This window comes from Cucurbita pepo, chromosome LG13 (genome assembly GCF_002806865.2).
Source record: "Cucurbita pepo subsp. pepo cultivar mu-cu-16 chromosome LG13, ASM280686v2, whole genome shotgun sequence".
Taxonomy (NCBI): Eukaryota; Viridiplantae; Streptophyta; class Magnoliopsida; order Cucurbitales; family Cucurbitaceae; genus Cucurbita; species Cucurbita pepo.
This window is the reverse complement of record NC_036650.1, coordinates 6,654,267-6,671,229: the sequence shown is the minus strand read 5'-3', so window position 1 is coordinate 6,671,229 and position 16,963 is coordinate 6,654,267. Positions and strand designations below refer to the sequence as shown.

General features: G+C 36.0%; 3 protein-coding genes across 6 annotated transcripts; all 3 read left to right on the top strand.

Annotated features, from left to right (window-relative positions):
- The first annotated feature begins 718 nt into the window (after positions 1 to 718).
- LOC111808576 (type I inositol polyphosphate 5-phosphatase 10) lies at positions 719 to 6,934 on the top strand. Of its 4 annotated transcripts, none has more exons than XM_023694662.1 (12): positions 719 to 955; positions 1,560 to 1,622; positions 1,827 to 1,902; positions 2,291 to 2,375; positions 2,477 to 2,581; positions 2,820 to 3,363; positions 3,452 to 3,645; positions 3,788 to 3,896; positions 4,424 to 4,572; positions 4,666 to 5,066; positions 6,228 to 6,631; positions 6,729 to 6,934. In XM_023694662.1, the coding sequence occupies exons 2-10, from the start codon at positions 1,590 to 1,592 to the stop codon at positions 4,874 to 4,876; spliced, it is 1,506 nt and encodes a 501-aa protein (XP_023550430.1). In that variant the 5' UTR covers positions 719 to 955; positions 1,560 to 1,589; the 3' UTR covers positions 4,877 to 5,066; positions 6,228 to 6,631; positions 6,729 to 6,934. The 4 variants fall into 4 exon arrangements, with proteins under 4 accessions (XP_023550430.1, XP_023550431.1, XP_023550429.1 ...); XM_023694663.1 differs by having other exon boundaries at positions 4,666 to 5,150; XM_023694661.1 differs by having other exon boundaries at positions 4,666 to 6,631; positions 6,729 to 6,932.
- A 3,364-nt stretch (positions 6,935 to 10,298) lies between these two features.
- On the top strand, positions 10,299 to 12,753 carry LOC111809300 (ETHYLENE INSENSITIVE 3-like 1 protein). Its single transcript, XM_023695742.1, has 2 exons — positions 10,299 to 10,465; positions 11,668 to 12,753. The coding sequence occupies exon 2, from the start codon at positions 11,860 to 11,862 to the stop codon at positions 12,751 to 12,753; it is 894 nt and encodes a 297-aa protein (XP_023551510.1). The 5' UTR covers positions 10,299 to 10,465; positions 11,668 to 11,859.
- A 185-nt stretch (positions 12,754 to 12,938) lies between these two features.
- Positions 12,939 to 15,477, top strand: LOC111808572 (ETHYLENE INSENSITIVE 3-like 1 protein). The gene is made up of 2 exons (XM_023694654.1): positions 12,939 to 13,040; positions 13,128 to 15,477. Exon 2 carries the CDS (start codon positions 13,192 to 13,194, stop codon positions 15,046 to 15,048), a length of 1,857 nt encoding a protein of 618 aa, XP_023550422.1. The 5' UTR covers positions 12,939 to 13,040; positions 13,128 to 13,191; the 3' UTR covers positions 15,049 to 15,477.
- The last annotated feature ends 1,486 nt before the right edge of the window (positions 15,478 to 16,963 follow it).

Genomic DNA, 16,963 nt, shown 5'->3' with positions numbered 1-16,963 from the left:
AATTTTCCCATTTTTACTTTAATTGTTCTAGAATAATTTAAATATTATAATATGGGTAAATGTGATTTCACAATATTTATATTTCTTTTGAAGAAGAATAACACTTGTTTAGTTTAAAAAAAAAAACATTAATTAATTAATTTTTTAGGAGAAAATAATGGGGTTTGTCAACTTTCCACTTAACAAGACAATAATAAGAACATTTTATTATAGAGAATTTCAATGTTTTTTTTTATGTCTGGTTTCATAATAGGTTAGTAAACAGTGAATTCTTAACTAAATTGTAGGAAAAATACAAAAAAGTTTCTATTTATTTATTTATTATTATTTATTATTGTTATTATTATTATTTTTTTGTGTTTTCAAAACAGTAAATAAAAGGCAACCACAATTTCCATTGTCTTGAAATTTGAATGTGATAATAATAATAATAATTTATAATTTTATCAACTTGAATATAGTTCAATTAATTAAAAATATGTCACCGTAAATTAAATTAAAATAATTTTTTTTTTACATTAAAAAATCAATTTATGGAGGGGCATAAATTTCTCGTTATATTCCTTTAAATTTTTTTTTAATAATTAATTAAAAAGAATTACACGATAATTTTCTACTAATGAGATTTTTGCAAAAATAATAATAATAATAATAATGTGGAGAACAGACCAAAATTAAAGCATCTGAATTCTATAAAAGGGGAAGAACAAAGCGAAGTATTCCATTTTGTTGAGATTGACAAAATATTTGCGAACTTCATTCATTCATCTCTGTCAGTTTCATGAAACAGATCGATTTCTGATCTAAAGAAACATCGTTACATTTGATACTCGCTTGGGTTTTCGATCAAATGATTCGTTCCTTCGCCATTTGAAGAAATTCGAGCAAAATCTCTTCCGAGTGCAGCAATGGAAGGAACGAACTACAAACTGCTGAACTCGGCGTTTCTTCAAAGGTGTTCTTGAGATTCTCCTTTTTGCTTTTGACCGTTTCTTTTCGAGAAAGGAAAAGGAATATAAACTATTTTCTTTCTCGCTTTGTTTTCCCGAGAAAATTCACCCTATTTTCCCTCTTTGATTTTAATCGAATCGATTGTCGATTGTGTTTATCGTGTTCTGTTCATCTATCACTGTGCCCTCCTTTTGTCGATATCTATGCATTTGGAACAGCAAGTTTCTCGGACTATTCCATTGAATATCACACATTTGGTTCATTTCTTCTAGAATCTCAAGAATTTTCTCTGTTTTTAAGTTCATTTTGTTTTGATTCTTCTTATGTATGTATATAGCCATTGCTACGACAGTTGACTTTCTCGTGAATTAGAAATTTGATCAAATCTGTCTCTCTAAGAACAAATCTGAATTCTGGGTTTTGATTCTGTTTCTTGTGTTCTTGGTTTCATTGGAACATTTTTGCTGGTTCTTTCTTGTTTTCTGTCTGTTTTATGTTCTGTTCTGTTCATTTTGGATAGCAATTTATTTGATCTTCCAAACATTCTTGAGAGTGACATGAACTGTTTGTCAAAATGCCATTTCATTTACTTTTTTGATTTGGGTCAGTGCGATTGATGAGAAATTGCAATATCAACAATGACTCTCAGAAAACAAGACTCAGGAAAGAAGGTGAATGAATCTTCAATGCTCTCTCTCTCCCCTTTTCTCTCTCTTCCCAGTTTATTTGAATCCTAAAGTGTTTTTTGGTGGCTTGTTATCATGAATTTGTACTCATCTTTTTATCTTACAAAAAAGTGGCACAAACTTTGCAACTTTTGAAGCTAATATCATTGAATAATACCTTTTCCTTTTCTTTTTCTCTTCTGCTTTCAGTCCTTCATTAGAAAAATATTTGCCATGGGAGAAAGAAATGGGAAGAAAGAATTCAAAGGCTCATTTGAGTCCACTGGTGAGTTTCAAAAGAGATATGCTTTTAGATAAAGAAAGATAGAAATCTCACCACAGAAAGCAAAGTTTTATTCAGATAAGTGTATGTATAGTCATTGAGGATAAGTTTGGTGTGCCTTTTCAAGCATATTGTTACTTCTCTGTGAAGATTTTATAATGTAAAACGATAGCGATAGGAATAGAATTGTTTCGACTAACTCCAAATGGAGAATATATTCAATTCTCATCTTTATACTTGTGTGAGATGAGAAAGGAAGCTATGTTCGAATATTTTTCAATCAGTTGGTTAAAACTATAGAGTTTGACTGGGTTGAAACAAGATCAGTGGATATTTTCTTGGTGTTTTAAGTCGTTTTCGTTTGTTTTTTCTCTTTTCGATCTATATGTAGAACGGAATTCAGACCTACAGCTAGACAGTACATTCTTAGGCAGCACAAACTCTGTAATGGCTCCTGGAGAAGTTCAGTCCATCCGGTACTCGTTACAACATGATCGCTTTGATCTTCTTTTCGTTTTGACCAGATGATGAGCTTGTACTTTTTTTGTGCATTAACATCTAGTTTTTCTCGGTTCAGTGTTTTTGTTGCAACGTGGAATGTTGGAGGAAAATCTCCCCATACCAACCTCAATTTGAACGATTTTCTTAAGAACGACAACAGTGCTGATATTTACGTCTTCGGGTATGTTTTCTTCCCCTTTACCCTGTTTTCTTCCATTTTCTTTTAGGTTTGGTGGTTGTTAGGAACAGAGTTCATTCATATTGCTATTCTATGAAGTTCTTTTAATCTGTTCTTCCAACGACACCGTGGATAGTAGTAGCCTCCGACCGCTATTTTCTTTATAATTTTCCATTTGGTTGTTTATATTTCCAATCGTACCAGCGGATTGATGTGTTTTATAAACTCTTTCTATTATCAGTTTTCAGGAAATTGTGCCTCTAAATGCTGGAAATGTTCTTGTTATTGAAGACAACGAGCCAGCTGCAAGATGGCTATCCTTAATTAACCAATCATTGAACAACCCAATGAATGGCGGCTCAAGAGGACTGAAACCTACCTCCAGTCTTGGAGGTTCGAAATTCTTCCCCAAGCCTTCCCTCAAAAGCATCAGTAAAACTTTCAGGACCGTAAGTAAACGGAAGCTAAAAAGTTGCAATTGTACGCCACTGGAACTCGAAAGGAAACGCAGCAAGGATTTCTGGTTCCGATGCCAACCATCGAATGTGAGTGAAGATGGCATTTCTTCAGAAGAAGATGACGACGAGGAGGACCCGAACACCTTTGATATTTCAGAAATGTCCATTCCCGAAAGCTGTAATGAGACAAAGTACGGTCTAATTGCGAGTAAACAAATGGTTGGCATTTTTGTCACAATTTGGATGAGGAAGGAGCTTGTTCCTCATGTTAGCCACTTAAGAATTGCGAGTACCAGTCGCGGGATCATGGGCTGCCTCGGGAACAAGGTAACGCTTATATATTTTGAGTTCCCCTGTCTACATAACATCCATTGTACATTGTTTTGAAATCGTGAGGTTGGTTCATGTTTTCCAGGGGTGCATTTCAGTGAGCATGTTACTTCACCAGACAACCTTTTGCTTCATCTGCAGCCACTTGGCTTCTGGAGAGAAAGAAGGGGATGAGCTAAGGAGAAATTTGGACGTCATCGAAATCCTCAAGAACACTCAGTTCCCGAAAATATGCAGACTGCCTTACAGTCGGATGCCAGACAAAATCCTCGGACACGAGTGAGCATCTTAATTATTTTATTTGAAAAAAAAAAAACATGTTCGTATAAATAAGAATAATGCTGCTTGGTAATCTATTCTATATGACATGTATGTATTCTAGTTACTGAGTTTCTCATTTGTGTTGATGAATTGGCTCAAGACGAATAATATGGTTAGGAGACTTGAATTACCGGATAGCTTTGAGCTACTCGGAAACTCGAAGACTCATGGAAGCGAATCACTGGGATGCACTTCTCAACAAAGATCAGGTAACCGTCCTATAGAGTTGTACTAACAATGCCTAATCATTGGAGCAATATTCATTCTCGTTTACACCTTCACTTTCTTAAACGTTACTTGTAACAGTTTAGGCCCACCCCACTGTTAGCAAATATTGTCCTATTTGGGTTTTCCCCTTCGGGCTTCCCCTCAAGATTTTAAAACGCGTCTGCTTGGAAGAGGTTTCCACACCCTTATAAAGAATGTTTCATTTCCTTCTCCAACTAATGTGGGATCTCACAATTCCCACCCCTTTTCGGGGCCCAGCGTCCTCGCTGACACTTGTTCCCTTCTTCAATCAACGTGGGATCCCCAATCCGCCCCCTTTAGAGCTCAGCGTCCTTGTTGGCACACCCCCTCGTGTCCACCCCCTTCGAGGCTCAGCCTCCTCGCTGGCACATTGTCCGGGCCGTTACATTACTGTTTGCTATAGGACAAATTCTGATTGAAGTTTGAGATTGTGTTCTTAAATTGATGATGTTTCGAGCTGATTCTTATGTTTTGTTGGACGTTGTAGTTGAAGATCGAAAGGGATGCAGGTCGAGTGTTTTGTGGATGGAAAGAAGGGAAGATATACTTCGCACCCACGTATAAATACTACTACAATTCAGACACATACGCCGGAGACTTGAAAAAATCGAAAAAGAACAGAAGAACTCCAGCTTGGTAAGTAGTATGGCATTGAAAAGCATACAAACTCTTGTTCTAATCAACCCACCCACCTAACAAGTGATCATGAAAATTCACGGAACAATGCAGGTGTGACAGAATTTTATGGCACGGCGATGGAATACAACAACTTTTTTACATCCGTGGGGAGTCCCGATTCTCCGATCACCGTCCGGTTTGTTCAACATTCTTAGCCGATGTCATGGTTGTAGAAGGAGGGCTTAAGAAGAAAATGGCTAACTCTGACATGAAAGTTGGGGCTGAAGAATTGCTACCAACAAACCGTAGATATTACCCCTAACTGAAAGCTCAATAGCTTAATCTAACCATTCATCATGAAAACGATGAATCGTCGAAGTTTTGCCCGACACCGAAACTAGTAAGATCATGTAGAGAGATCATAACAAAACCAGCAAGTTGATGGTGATAACACTCTCATCAGCCATGGATGCAGATCGTTGCTTACAGATGCATCACATCAGATTGCAGCAGTAACATTTTATTATTTGATTATTTGAATATATATATATATATATTCTGCTATTTTGATCACGTGCAGGGTCACGTGATGGAAGGTGAACAAATTATTTAAAAATTAGCAAAAACTCCAAGTTTTGATTTTTTTGCTTTGGAAATTGGAAGTTCGTCAAGTCAAAGCATACATACATGTTTGCATCACATGGCTCACACTCACTCACCCATTGGATCTGCCTTGAAAACTGTGTTTGATCTTTGCTGATTAATGCAGGCCATTGATATTTTCAAACTTTTTAGATTAATTGCAAATCACTCCCTTAGAGTTTTTTACTTTGCAGATCCACCCCCCCTGAAGTCACTGTCTTGATTATACATATGAGTCTGGTTTAGATTAATTGCAAATCACTCCCTTAGAATTTTTTACTTCGCAGATCCACCCCCTGAAGTCACTGTCTTGATTATACATATGAGTCTGGTTTAGATTAATTGCAAATCACTCCCTTAGAGTTTTTTACTTTGCAGATCCACCCCCTGAAGTCACTGTCTTGATTATACATATGAGTCTGGTTTAGATTAATTGCAAATCACTCCCTTAGAGTTTTTTACTTTGCAGATCCACCCCCTGAAGTCACTGTCTTGATTATACATATGAGTCTGGTTTAGATTAATTGCAAATCACTCCCTTAGAGTTTTTTACTTTGCAGATCCACCCCCGCCGGAGTCACTGTCTTGATAATACAGATGAGTCTGGTTTAGATTAATTGCAAATCACTCCCTTAGAGTTTTTTACTTTGCAGATCCAACCCGAAAATCACTCCCTTTAGAGTTATTTACTTTGCAGATCCAACCCTCCCCTCCCCCCTGAAGTCGCTGTCTTGATAATGCATATTATTCTGGTTTAGATTAATTGCAAATCGGTCCCTTAGAGTTATTTACTTTGCAGATCCAACCCTCCCCTCCCCCTGAAGTCACTGTCTTGATAATACTTATTATTCATGTTTAGATTAATTGCAAATCGGTCCCTTAGAGTTATTTACTTTGCAGATCCATCCCTCCCCACGAAATCACTGTCTTGATAGTAGTACATATGAGTCTGGTTTTGTCAAAGCTATCTGATAAAAGGGTATGCTTTGAAATTTCCTTTAATACAAGGGTATGGTTTGCAAAATATACAGAATACAAGGGTGTGGGCTGAAAACATAGGAGGCAGTTGAAGACAAAAGTTGAAAACTTGTTAAGTTATTTAAGGGAAGCAGTCCAAGTTGTTGGAGTTGCAAGACAAACAAGACATTGATTCTCTCAGAGCTTCACAAAAAAACATGAAACCTTTGATCTGCAAATCATTGGTTCCAATTCTCTGCTCTTTTCTACTGATGTCTCTTCTCCACACTCCAACTCAAGCTGCAAGACTGCTCCTCCCGTTCCCTCGGGTTGCTTCTACGTCGTCGTCATCGCTGTATCAAGTTGATGTTCTTCATCTTCTTCCTCTCACAGCTCGGAAACTCCATGAAACAGCATCGTCTACTTCCTCCAGCCTTCGCCGAATACCTCGTAGCGGCCCGAATCCAACACAGAACAGGTAATGATTCTGAATCCTAGTTCGGTTTCTGTTTTGTGTTAATGTTCGAGTTTTGACTCAGATTCTCTTGTTTTGTTTTGTTTTGTTTTGGGGATAGAATGAAGCCTGAGTTGAGAAGCTAAATCTTATAGGGATCATCAAGATGAACAAGAAACAGATTACTTTAGTTTTCTTTTTTCTTTTATATACTAAGAAACAAGATTCATAGCTATAGAAATACAGTAGAACTGACTGATATACATCAAGAACTTCTTGTGTGTATGTGTAGAATCTCAATGTTAATCAAGTTTTACCATTTTGATCTGTTTCTCGGTCCGAAACTTATACAAAGATGATGATCCGTTGTATCATTTGAGCTCCACGACTCCAACTCGATCCATGTTCGATCAATCAATTACTTCAAATGTTCTATCAGATGAGAGGCTGATGCATTCCAACAAGAAGGTTGATGAGTTATTATCCACAAGGATGAGAGCAACTCTGATGTAGGGCATTGTTAGTGACCATTCAACAAGAACAGGAAGGAAAAAAGGTTCATAAATAAACAAAGCAAATGAGAGAGAGAAAGAGAAATGTAATCCTCAATCCATAGGAATGGCTCAAAATCTAATCCAAATAGTGTGGAGGGCCCAAACCTTATAAGGATTGGGCTAGCCTGTTTGGACTTTATAAAGTTACCTAACTCTAATAATTCTCGAACACGAACACGTGTCTTTCTCCTTTAAGGTCTCGTTTGATAACCGTTTCCATTTGAATTTCCACGGTTTTAAAACGCGGGTGATGATGAAGTGTTTCTTAAATTACACCGAGATTTTTTTTTTTATTTAAAAATATGTGAAATTGTACCCAAAAAGAATTATTAAAGTTTTTGTAATAGACGAGATAAACCTATTAATTAAGAAGAAGAAAACCGAAGATATTAAAGTTTTCGACGTTACAAAAATTAGATGACGTGACATGCTATAATAATATATAAAGGTGTCGGGTCGAATTAACCGAATTTAGTCAACCAGCTGCAACGTGCAATCGAATCCAATTAATTAGATCAATCAAAATCGAATCGATCGGCCAACTCTCCGTGAAACCGAACCAACCGACATTTATTTATTTTTATTTTTTATTTTTCGAAAAAAAAAAAAAAAAACTTGTAAATATATTTAAAATGTAGGGGAAAAACAGTGATAAGATATAAACAATATACGGGGGAGGGTCCCCTTCAATGTGATCACATCGCCCATGGACAAGTCCTTGACCATTGACCAACCTTTTACGGAGACTTCCCATCGTCTTCCATTACTGGTGGGGCCCACTTGACATGTGGCAATTTCAGACAATTAGTACTAAAGGATCCACACGTGGGCTGTGGGCCCCACTCTTTTGTCAAGCGGCGGCTGCTGCGGACTTCCACTCGCATTTAAATACACTTTTGAAATTTTTTTAAAGTACGCTATACAAACATATACGTATAATTAGAAAATAATTAAAAATAATTTTTTTTTAATTAATCATATATATCTAAAATAATTAAATTATATTTATTCGGACAATTTTAATTTATAAATATTATTAAAAATTGCATGCCCATAAATTTTTATCCAAATTTATTATTTTAATTTTAATTTACAAAAAATATGAATTTAAGTGGGCCCGGAGCAGATAACGTCGGTGGATAGAGGGACGCTTTTTAATTAATTAATTTATTTATTTTTGGTGACGTGGCTTTTGTTTAAAGTGGATAAATTTTTAAAAATAATAATAATAATAAAAAGAAAATAGAAATCACGTGATAAACCTCTTAAAAGTAACACTAAAACACACCCTCCACATGAATTTATTTATTTATTTATTATATTATATTAGTTTAATTAAACTCCCTTAACCCTCTTTTTAATGGTGCCACGTGTTACGTGATTAAATATCTAAGTAAGCTTAGTGCTAGAGTTATTAGATTATAAATGTTATTTAAATCATATTATAATATTGTATAAGTATATAGTTGCGTCGGATTCATCATCATAATCCACGAGAGATTATGTGACGAGGTAGCTATTAAATTCACGGGTTAACATGTAGCTGTGCCGGGTTTAATCGTGTTTAGCCTCGTTAAGAGTAAAAACCAACGCGTCGCTCGTCAATCGATGTGATATGTGCTCATATTTTGACTAGTTTTTTACTTTTTGATGATAAAAGTAAGCTCGTAATGTCGTACGGTACTACTTCATTATCGGTCACCCAAGAGTATTTAGCCTTGTAAGATGGTCCTTACTGATTCACACGGGATTCCACGTGCCCAATGCTACTCAGGTCAGAGCGTAAGCTAGTGATGCTTTTAGCTACTGGACTCTTGCCATCTAGAGTGCAGCACGACGTACGTAGACGAATAAATACTTATTCGAGAGACTACTTTGTTCGAGAAAAAAAATATATATATATATATATATATATATATATATATATTAATTTAGTAAGCTGACGTGTCACTTGCATGCCGAGTGGGTCCCACCATTAATCTATTATTATAATTTTGTGTTATTTTTCAACCCTCGAAAAATAAAAGTTGAGACTTTTTCCTCCTTCCACGAAGCGAGCCTTATTATTTAATTTAAATAAAAAAATTATTTCATTATTTAATTGTTTTGTCACAAAAATTATTAAAATTAAGTTTTATATATATATATATATATATATACATTATTTATTCTCCCCTTTATTATTTAATTTAAATAAAAATAAAATAAAATTAGTCAACTCAATTAAAAAAATATTTTTCATATATTCGAGATTCACAGAGTCAAATCTCTAGATGATTTCACTTACTCGCTACATGTCTATCAACACGTCACGGGTCAAAATCGACCTAATTTTAATTCATCACGATAAAGAATTATCTCTTAATTCAATTTAGCTTGTTTTCTCGGGCTAAATTAAACGATAATTGGCCATTAAAATATTTTTTATTTCATAATTATTTTTTAATATAAGATATTTTCATAATTATGACGTCACTTCCAACAATTTTTATTTTTTATTTAGTTTTAGGTGACTATTTTATATTAGGTAATTTGTTATATGGAATAATAATCCTTCAAAGATTTATTGACACTAAAAACTTTCCCCAAAAAAATATAAACATTTATAGTAAGTTCCGTACGGTCCTTTTTTTTTTATTTAATTTTTCCAGATATTTTCTTTGTAGAATTTTAGCCGATTATTTTAAAAATAATAATAATGCATTTTAGATAATTTATTTATTTATTTTTAATTATTTTCCAAGTAAGTCAATATTATTTATTTATTTATTTAACGTTGGAAATTAATTAAAACTCGGAATTATAATTAATGATTGGGTGCGTGGAAGCCAAGCGGTGCCTTTTATTAATAATAATAAATTGAAACGCGAAGAGTCGCCTCGCACGTTTATTAATACTTGGATAAAATAATTTTAATTTAATTAAGAAAAGAAAAAAAGGTGCATATTGAACACGTGTCGGAATCTGGAAGTGAGAGCATGGATTATATAATGAGAACGGAACAGAGGAAAATAACCTCACATGCAAAATTCCAAACGGCAGTTCTTAAGAGGTTTAACCGCGGGTTGAAACGTTAACCTAACTACGGTTAAATACTGGAGATCGTGTTAAGTCTCCTTCTCCCCTGGAATTTTACTGTTTGTCTTTTTCATTTGAGGACCCACACCATTTTTTGTTTCTCTCTCTAGTTTCAGAGGAGGATAATAACAAAAGCCTCGGCACCGTCACTTACGTTTCTCTCTCTTTTCTCTGTGTTTGATGAGTTTCCGTGGAGAGGGAGAGGATTTTCAATGGCTTATGGAAGGTAAATTTGAATCTCTGGAAATGATAGAGTGTAATTCTTGTACTATTTTGTGATTTTTTGCTGGTTGATTTTGTTGTTTTTGGTTTTGCTACTGGTTTGATATGTGAATTTGATTACTGGAGTTTGAAATTTTGGTATATTTTCGTTTTTCAATCAAATTTGGTTGTTGTTGTGGATGTAGCTCTTCTGTTTTTGATTTTTTTTTTCTTTTGATTTAGTTTGTGTTGATCTCTTGCTATGATTATCCATTCCGTAGTTTGCGGTTGGAGTTTTTTGGATACTTTTTCATTCTGAATTGTTTGTTATCGGGTGAGCTATGCGCTTTTTCGGCATGTTGTTTGATGAATACAGGCGTTTCGTCTGGTATGTATTGCTGACTTTCTTTGCAAATTATGCCACTAGTTCTCGTCCTCAACGCCTTTGAGCATTATGTTAGTTGTTGATTGTCGTCGTTTATTTCTCTTCGTTCGGGGATGAGATTTTGATGGACTCCGAGTTTCTCGATCTAAAGGCTGCTGAGGCCGTCTTCTTTTGTTATTTAAGTGGAGTTTCAGTCGGCGTGAATATAAATTCATGTGGAGTATTAAGTCTATCTCTGTTTTTGGTCATAAAGTTAGTTTAGTTTTGCTTTAGAGACGGATAAATTTGCTGGAAATTCTTTGATTGAAGATTATACGCGGATCGAATGTGGCGTTTCTTACACGCAGAGTTTCCAATCTTATTGTTGAGGGTATGTATTGGAAGCGAATAATTAGGAACGCTTGAATTACTTGCAGTCTGATATATATTCATGTTGATTTCTTCTTTTTCTTCTTCTTCTCCTTCTTTTTATGTTGAAAATACATCTTATGATAATTGAATCTTGGATCGATTTTATATTATCTTTTGATTTTCTCTCTCATACATAATATATTTTGATCCGTCTTTTTTTCTTTCTTTGTCAAGTGATTAAATGACTTTCTCTTCTAGAATGAATGATTTTTCTTTCTTTTCCAGGCTGAAAATATATAATTTATAGTTTTGATTCGCTTGTGCATATACTTGTTGTTTCTTCTACGCTTCGTTTCTTTTATTTATTTTATATGATGAGTTTGACTTAGTATTATTATTATTTTTCAAGTGTTCTGTTTTCAAAGTAATCCTGCTTCTTGAGGTAGCACTTAAGCTTTTAACCGATTATTGAGTTGTTAATTTTTTTACAGGATATGTTGAATGATCGATTTTCTGGGATGTTTCGCCAGAACGTGAAATTCTGTGGATCTTAAAATCGCCTAAGTCATCATTTTTGTTTGGACAGTGCTTAGATAAGAAAGCAATCCCATCTTCAAGCAAGTTGTTTGAAGCTAACGATATTGGGGTTTAATTAATTTCTTTTGTTGCTGTGGTTTGTTCCAATGATGAACAACATGGGAATCTTTGAAGATATTAGCTTCTGCCAAAATCTTGAATATTTTTCAGCTCCTCCTGGGGAACAGGAGACAGCTCGGGAGCATGAAGCTGAGGCTACTTTGGAGGAAGATTACAGTGATGAAGAGCTGGATGTTGATGAGCTTGAGAGAAGGATGTGGCGAGACCGAATGCTTTTGAGGCGACTCAAAGAACAAAGCAAAGAGAAGGAAAGCGCTGATAATTCAAAGCAGCGTCAATCCCAGGAGCAAGCCCGAAGGAAGAAGATGTCTCGGGCTCAAGATTGCATCCTGAAATATATGTTGAAAATGATGGAGGTCTGTAAGGCTCAAGGATTTGTGTATGGGATCATTCCTGAGAAAGGAAAACCAGTAAGCGGAGCGTCTGATAATCTTCGTGCCTGGTGGAAAGAGAAAGTCAGATTCGATCGAAACGGTCCTGCAGCTATTGCCAAATATCAGGCTGAACATGCAATTCCTGGGAACAATGATGACTGCAATACAGTGACATCCACTCCTCATACTTTACAAGAGCTCCAAGACACAACCCTTGGATCACTTTTGTCAGCTCTGATGCAGCACTGCGATCCACCCCAAAGGCGTTTTCCATTGGAGAAGGGAGTTTCCCCACCGTGGTGGCCCACCGGAAACGAGGAATGGTGGCCTGAATTGGGACTACCTAACGATCAGGGGCCACCTCCTTATAAGAAGCCCCATGATCTGAAGAAGGCTTGGAAAGTCAGCGTTCTTACTGCTGTGATTAAGCATATGTCACCTGATATTGCGAAGATTCGCAAACTCGTTCGTCAGTCTAAATGTTTGCAAGACAAGATGACTGCAAAGGNCCGTCTTTTTTTCTTTCTTTGTCAAGTGATTAAATGACTTTCTCTTCTAGAATGAATGATTTTTCTTTCTTTTCCAGGCTGAAAATATATAATTTATAGTTTTGATTCGCTTGTGCATATACTTGTTGTTTCTTCTACGCTTCGTTTCTTTTATTTATTTTATATGATGAGTTTGACTTAGTATTATTATTATTTTTCAAGTGTTCTGTTTTCAAAGTAATCCTGCTTCTTGAGGTAGCACTTAAGCTTTTAACCGATTATTGAGTTGTTAATTTTTTTACAGGATATGTTGAATGATCGATTTTCTGGGATGTTTCGCCAGAACGTGAAATTCTGTGGATCTTAAAATCGCCTAAGTCATCATTTTTGTTTGGACAGTGCTTAGATAAGAAAGCAATCCCATCTTCAAGCAAGTTGTTTGAAGCTAACGATATTGGGGTTTAATTAATTTCTTTTGTTGCTGTGGTTTGTTCCAATGATGAACAACATGGGAATCTTTGAAGATATTAGCTTCTGCCAAAATCTTGAATATTTTTCAGCTCCTCCTGGGGAACAGGAGACAGCTCGGGAGCATGAAGCTGAGGCTACTTTGGAGGAAGATTACAGTGATGAAGAGCTGGATGTTGATGAGCTTGAGAGAAGGATGTGGCGAGACCGAATGCTTTTGAGGCGACTCAAAGAACAAAGCAAAGAGAAGGAAAGCGCTGATAATTCAAAGCAGCGTCAATCCCAGGAGCAAGCCCGAAGGAAGAAGATGTCTCGGGCTCAAGATTGCATCCTGAAATATATGTTGAAAATGATGGAGGTCTGTAAGGCTCAAGGATTTGTGTATGGGATCATTCCTGAGAAAGGAAAACCAGTAAGCGGAGCGTCTGATAATCTTCGTGCCTGGTGGAAAGAGAAAGTCAGATTCGATCGAAACGGTCCTGCAGCTATTGCCAAATATCAGGCTGAACATGCAATTCCTGGGAACAATGATGACTGCAATACAGTGACATCCACTCCTCATACTTTACAAGAGCTCCAAGACACAACCCTTGGATCACTTTTGTCAGCTCTGATGCAGCACTGCGATCCACCCCAAAGGCGTTTTCCATTGGAGAAGGGAGTTTCCCCACCGTGGTGGCCCACCGGAAACGAGGAATGGTGGCCTGAATTGGGACTACCTAACGATCAGGGGCCACCTCCTTATAAGAAGCCCCATGATCTGAAGAAGGCTTGGAAAGTCAGCGTTCTTACTGCTGTGATTAAGCATATGTCACCTGATATTGCGAAGATTCGCAAACTCGTTCGTCAGTCTAAATGTTTGCAAGACAAGATGACTGCAAAGGAGAGTGCCACATGGTTGGCAATTGTGAACCAGGAAGAAGCTTTGGCTAGGAAATTGTATCCTGATAAATGCCCGCCTATGCCGATATGTGGGAGCGGATCTCTTTTGATCAGTGACACTAGTGATTACGATGTTGAAGGTGTAGAAGATGAACCAAATGTCCAAGCAGGGGAAAGCAAACCCCACGATCTCAATTTCTTTAATATGGGTGCCCCTGGACCTAGAGAGAGGCTTGTGATGCCCCCTGTGGGAACTCAGATTAAGGAAGAATTCATGGAGAACAATTCGGACCTTAGTCGAAAGAGGAAGCAGCTGACAGATGAGTCAATTACAATAATGAATCAGAAGCTATATACTTGCGAGTATTCTCAATGCCCATATAACAGTCAGCGCCTCGGGTTTTTCGATAGGACTTCAAGAAACAACCACCAGTTGAATTGTCCATTTAGGCATGATTCTTCGCATATATTTAGCATGCCAAGCTTTCAAACTAATGGTGACAAATCATCATCCCCAGTTCCTCCATCCTTAAACCATTCTAAGCCACCACCTATTCGGTCGATGAACCCGACTCCACCCTTCAGGGTATCAGGACTCGGACTTCCGGAAGACGACCAGAAAATGATTTCAGACCTTCTGAGTTGCTACGATTCTAACCTTCAACAGGACAAGAACACATTGAATCCCAGTAATGTCGATGCTAGAGGTGACAACAATCCCAACCAACAGCTGCCAAAATTCCAACCCCAAGTCGACATTAACATGTATGGCCAAGCAGCGATCGTGGGAAATAACATGCCAATACAGCACCCCGACATTTCTTCCACAAAACTTCCATTCGAAGAATACAAGGCGGCAGCATTTGATTCTCCGTTCAGCATGTATCCCAACGAAAACATCCCAGACTTAAGATTTGGTTCTCCTTTTAACCTTGCATCAATTGATTATGCAGCAGCAGACACACCATTGCCCAAGCAAGACACACCCTTGTGGTACCTTTGATGCCAAAGTCATGTACGACAACTCGCATTGATCGCACCGATGATCGGAAGTAAATATATTTTCAGAGGGAGGAGGAAAAGGCCATCTTCATGCCATGCCCTAAAGAAGGTGAAACTTTTTCCTTACTATATGCTAGTTGTTTAATACACACACACACACATATATATATACACATAACATATGCTTTGTGTGTTTAGATGGTTCTGTTCTGCAGCTACATACATTATTAAGAAGCTTTTACATAATGTAGGATGATATAATAATATAATGCTACCATGTGTAGTAGTAGTAGTAGTAGGCGAGTTCAGTAGTAGAGGAATCATAAGCTCTCAATTATTATTAGTGTATTTCTGGGAACTTAAAACGTACTTGTTGCTTTTGAATGTTCATACTATATTGGATATTTTTCTTGAATTTGCTTTATTGTGACATTCATGCATTTGATTTATTTCTTTTTCTTTTTTTAAATAATTCTTAACAATATTACGTAAGATGTGGGCATGGGGGATGAATGAGGGATATGAGCGCAAGGGGTTCAAGTTGGCATATTCATGCATCTGGTTGGGGGTGCTTGTTTATTGTGAACCAGCCAACAAACAAGCAGTTAATTGGATTTAAATGATGAGGGGATGAATTTTTCTTGTTTTTTTCTTTTATTTATTATTATTTTTTTTATTCACTTTGAAGTTCGTATTTTCAACTTTCAACTTTGTCTAATACGCGTATTTTGTATTTTGTATTTTAGTTAATCTTTGAATTTTAAAAAATTTGAAAGTTTGGGTGCTTTTTTGTAGTTTTAAATGTTCAGAAATTGATATAAATCTTAAAAAAATTAAATTAATATCTTGCGTTTGAACTTGGTTTTAATTTCATCAAATTGGTAAGATATAAATTTTCGAAACATATTTATTATTTTTTTAATGAAAAGATAGAACACAATGTTGATGAATTATCTTTTCTTTTTCATTTAAACCTACAATTTCATTTATCCGTAGATTAAATAAATAAATAAATAAATAACGTTAATTTATATTCCAAAGTTCTTATGAAAGTTTTGAGCTTTAATTAATACAATTATTTGTCAAGTTTTTTAATTGATATAACTAAATAAATTAGGGGTATAAATTTATTTATTTATTTTCTCTCAATTATATTATTGAGAGAGAATTCGTTAGACCTGCAATGGCATAATAAGTTTGTCATACACAGTAAAAAGTAACTCAACTTTAGAAATTAAAGCAGAGATAGTATAATACTCTCCCTTAGAATGAGGTATTTTGGAAAATCCAAAGCCATGAGAGCTTATACTCAAAGTGGACAATATCATACTATTGTAGACTGTCGTTCGTCTAACATGGTATCAGAGCTATGCCCTAAACTTAGTCATGCCAATTAGATTGGTAAATCCTCAAATGTCGAATAAAGGATTTCAAAAGAAAATGAGTCAAGCCTGCTCGAGGCATAGTAAAAAATGACAAACTCCAACGGAGTCGAGCCTCGATTAAGGAGAAGCGTACTTTGTTCAAGGGGAAGTGTTGGATGATGAAAGTCCCACATCGACTAATTTAATGAATGATCATGAATTTTTAATCAAAGAATACTCTCTCCATTGGTATGAGGCCTTTTGAGAAACCCAAATCAAAGCCATGAAAACTTGTCCTCAAAATATACAATATTATACCATTGTGGAGAGTCGTGTTCGTCTATTCTAAGCTTTTAAGGAAGTATTGAGCTTTTATGGAAGGACAATATTATATCATTGTGGAGAGTCGTGTTCGCCTATTCTAAGCTTTTAAGGAAGTATTGAGCTTTTAAGGAAGGACAATATTGTACCATTGTGGAGAATCGGGTTCGTCTATTCTAAGCTTTTAAGGAAGTATTGAGCTTTTAAGGAAGGACAATATTATACTATTGT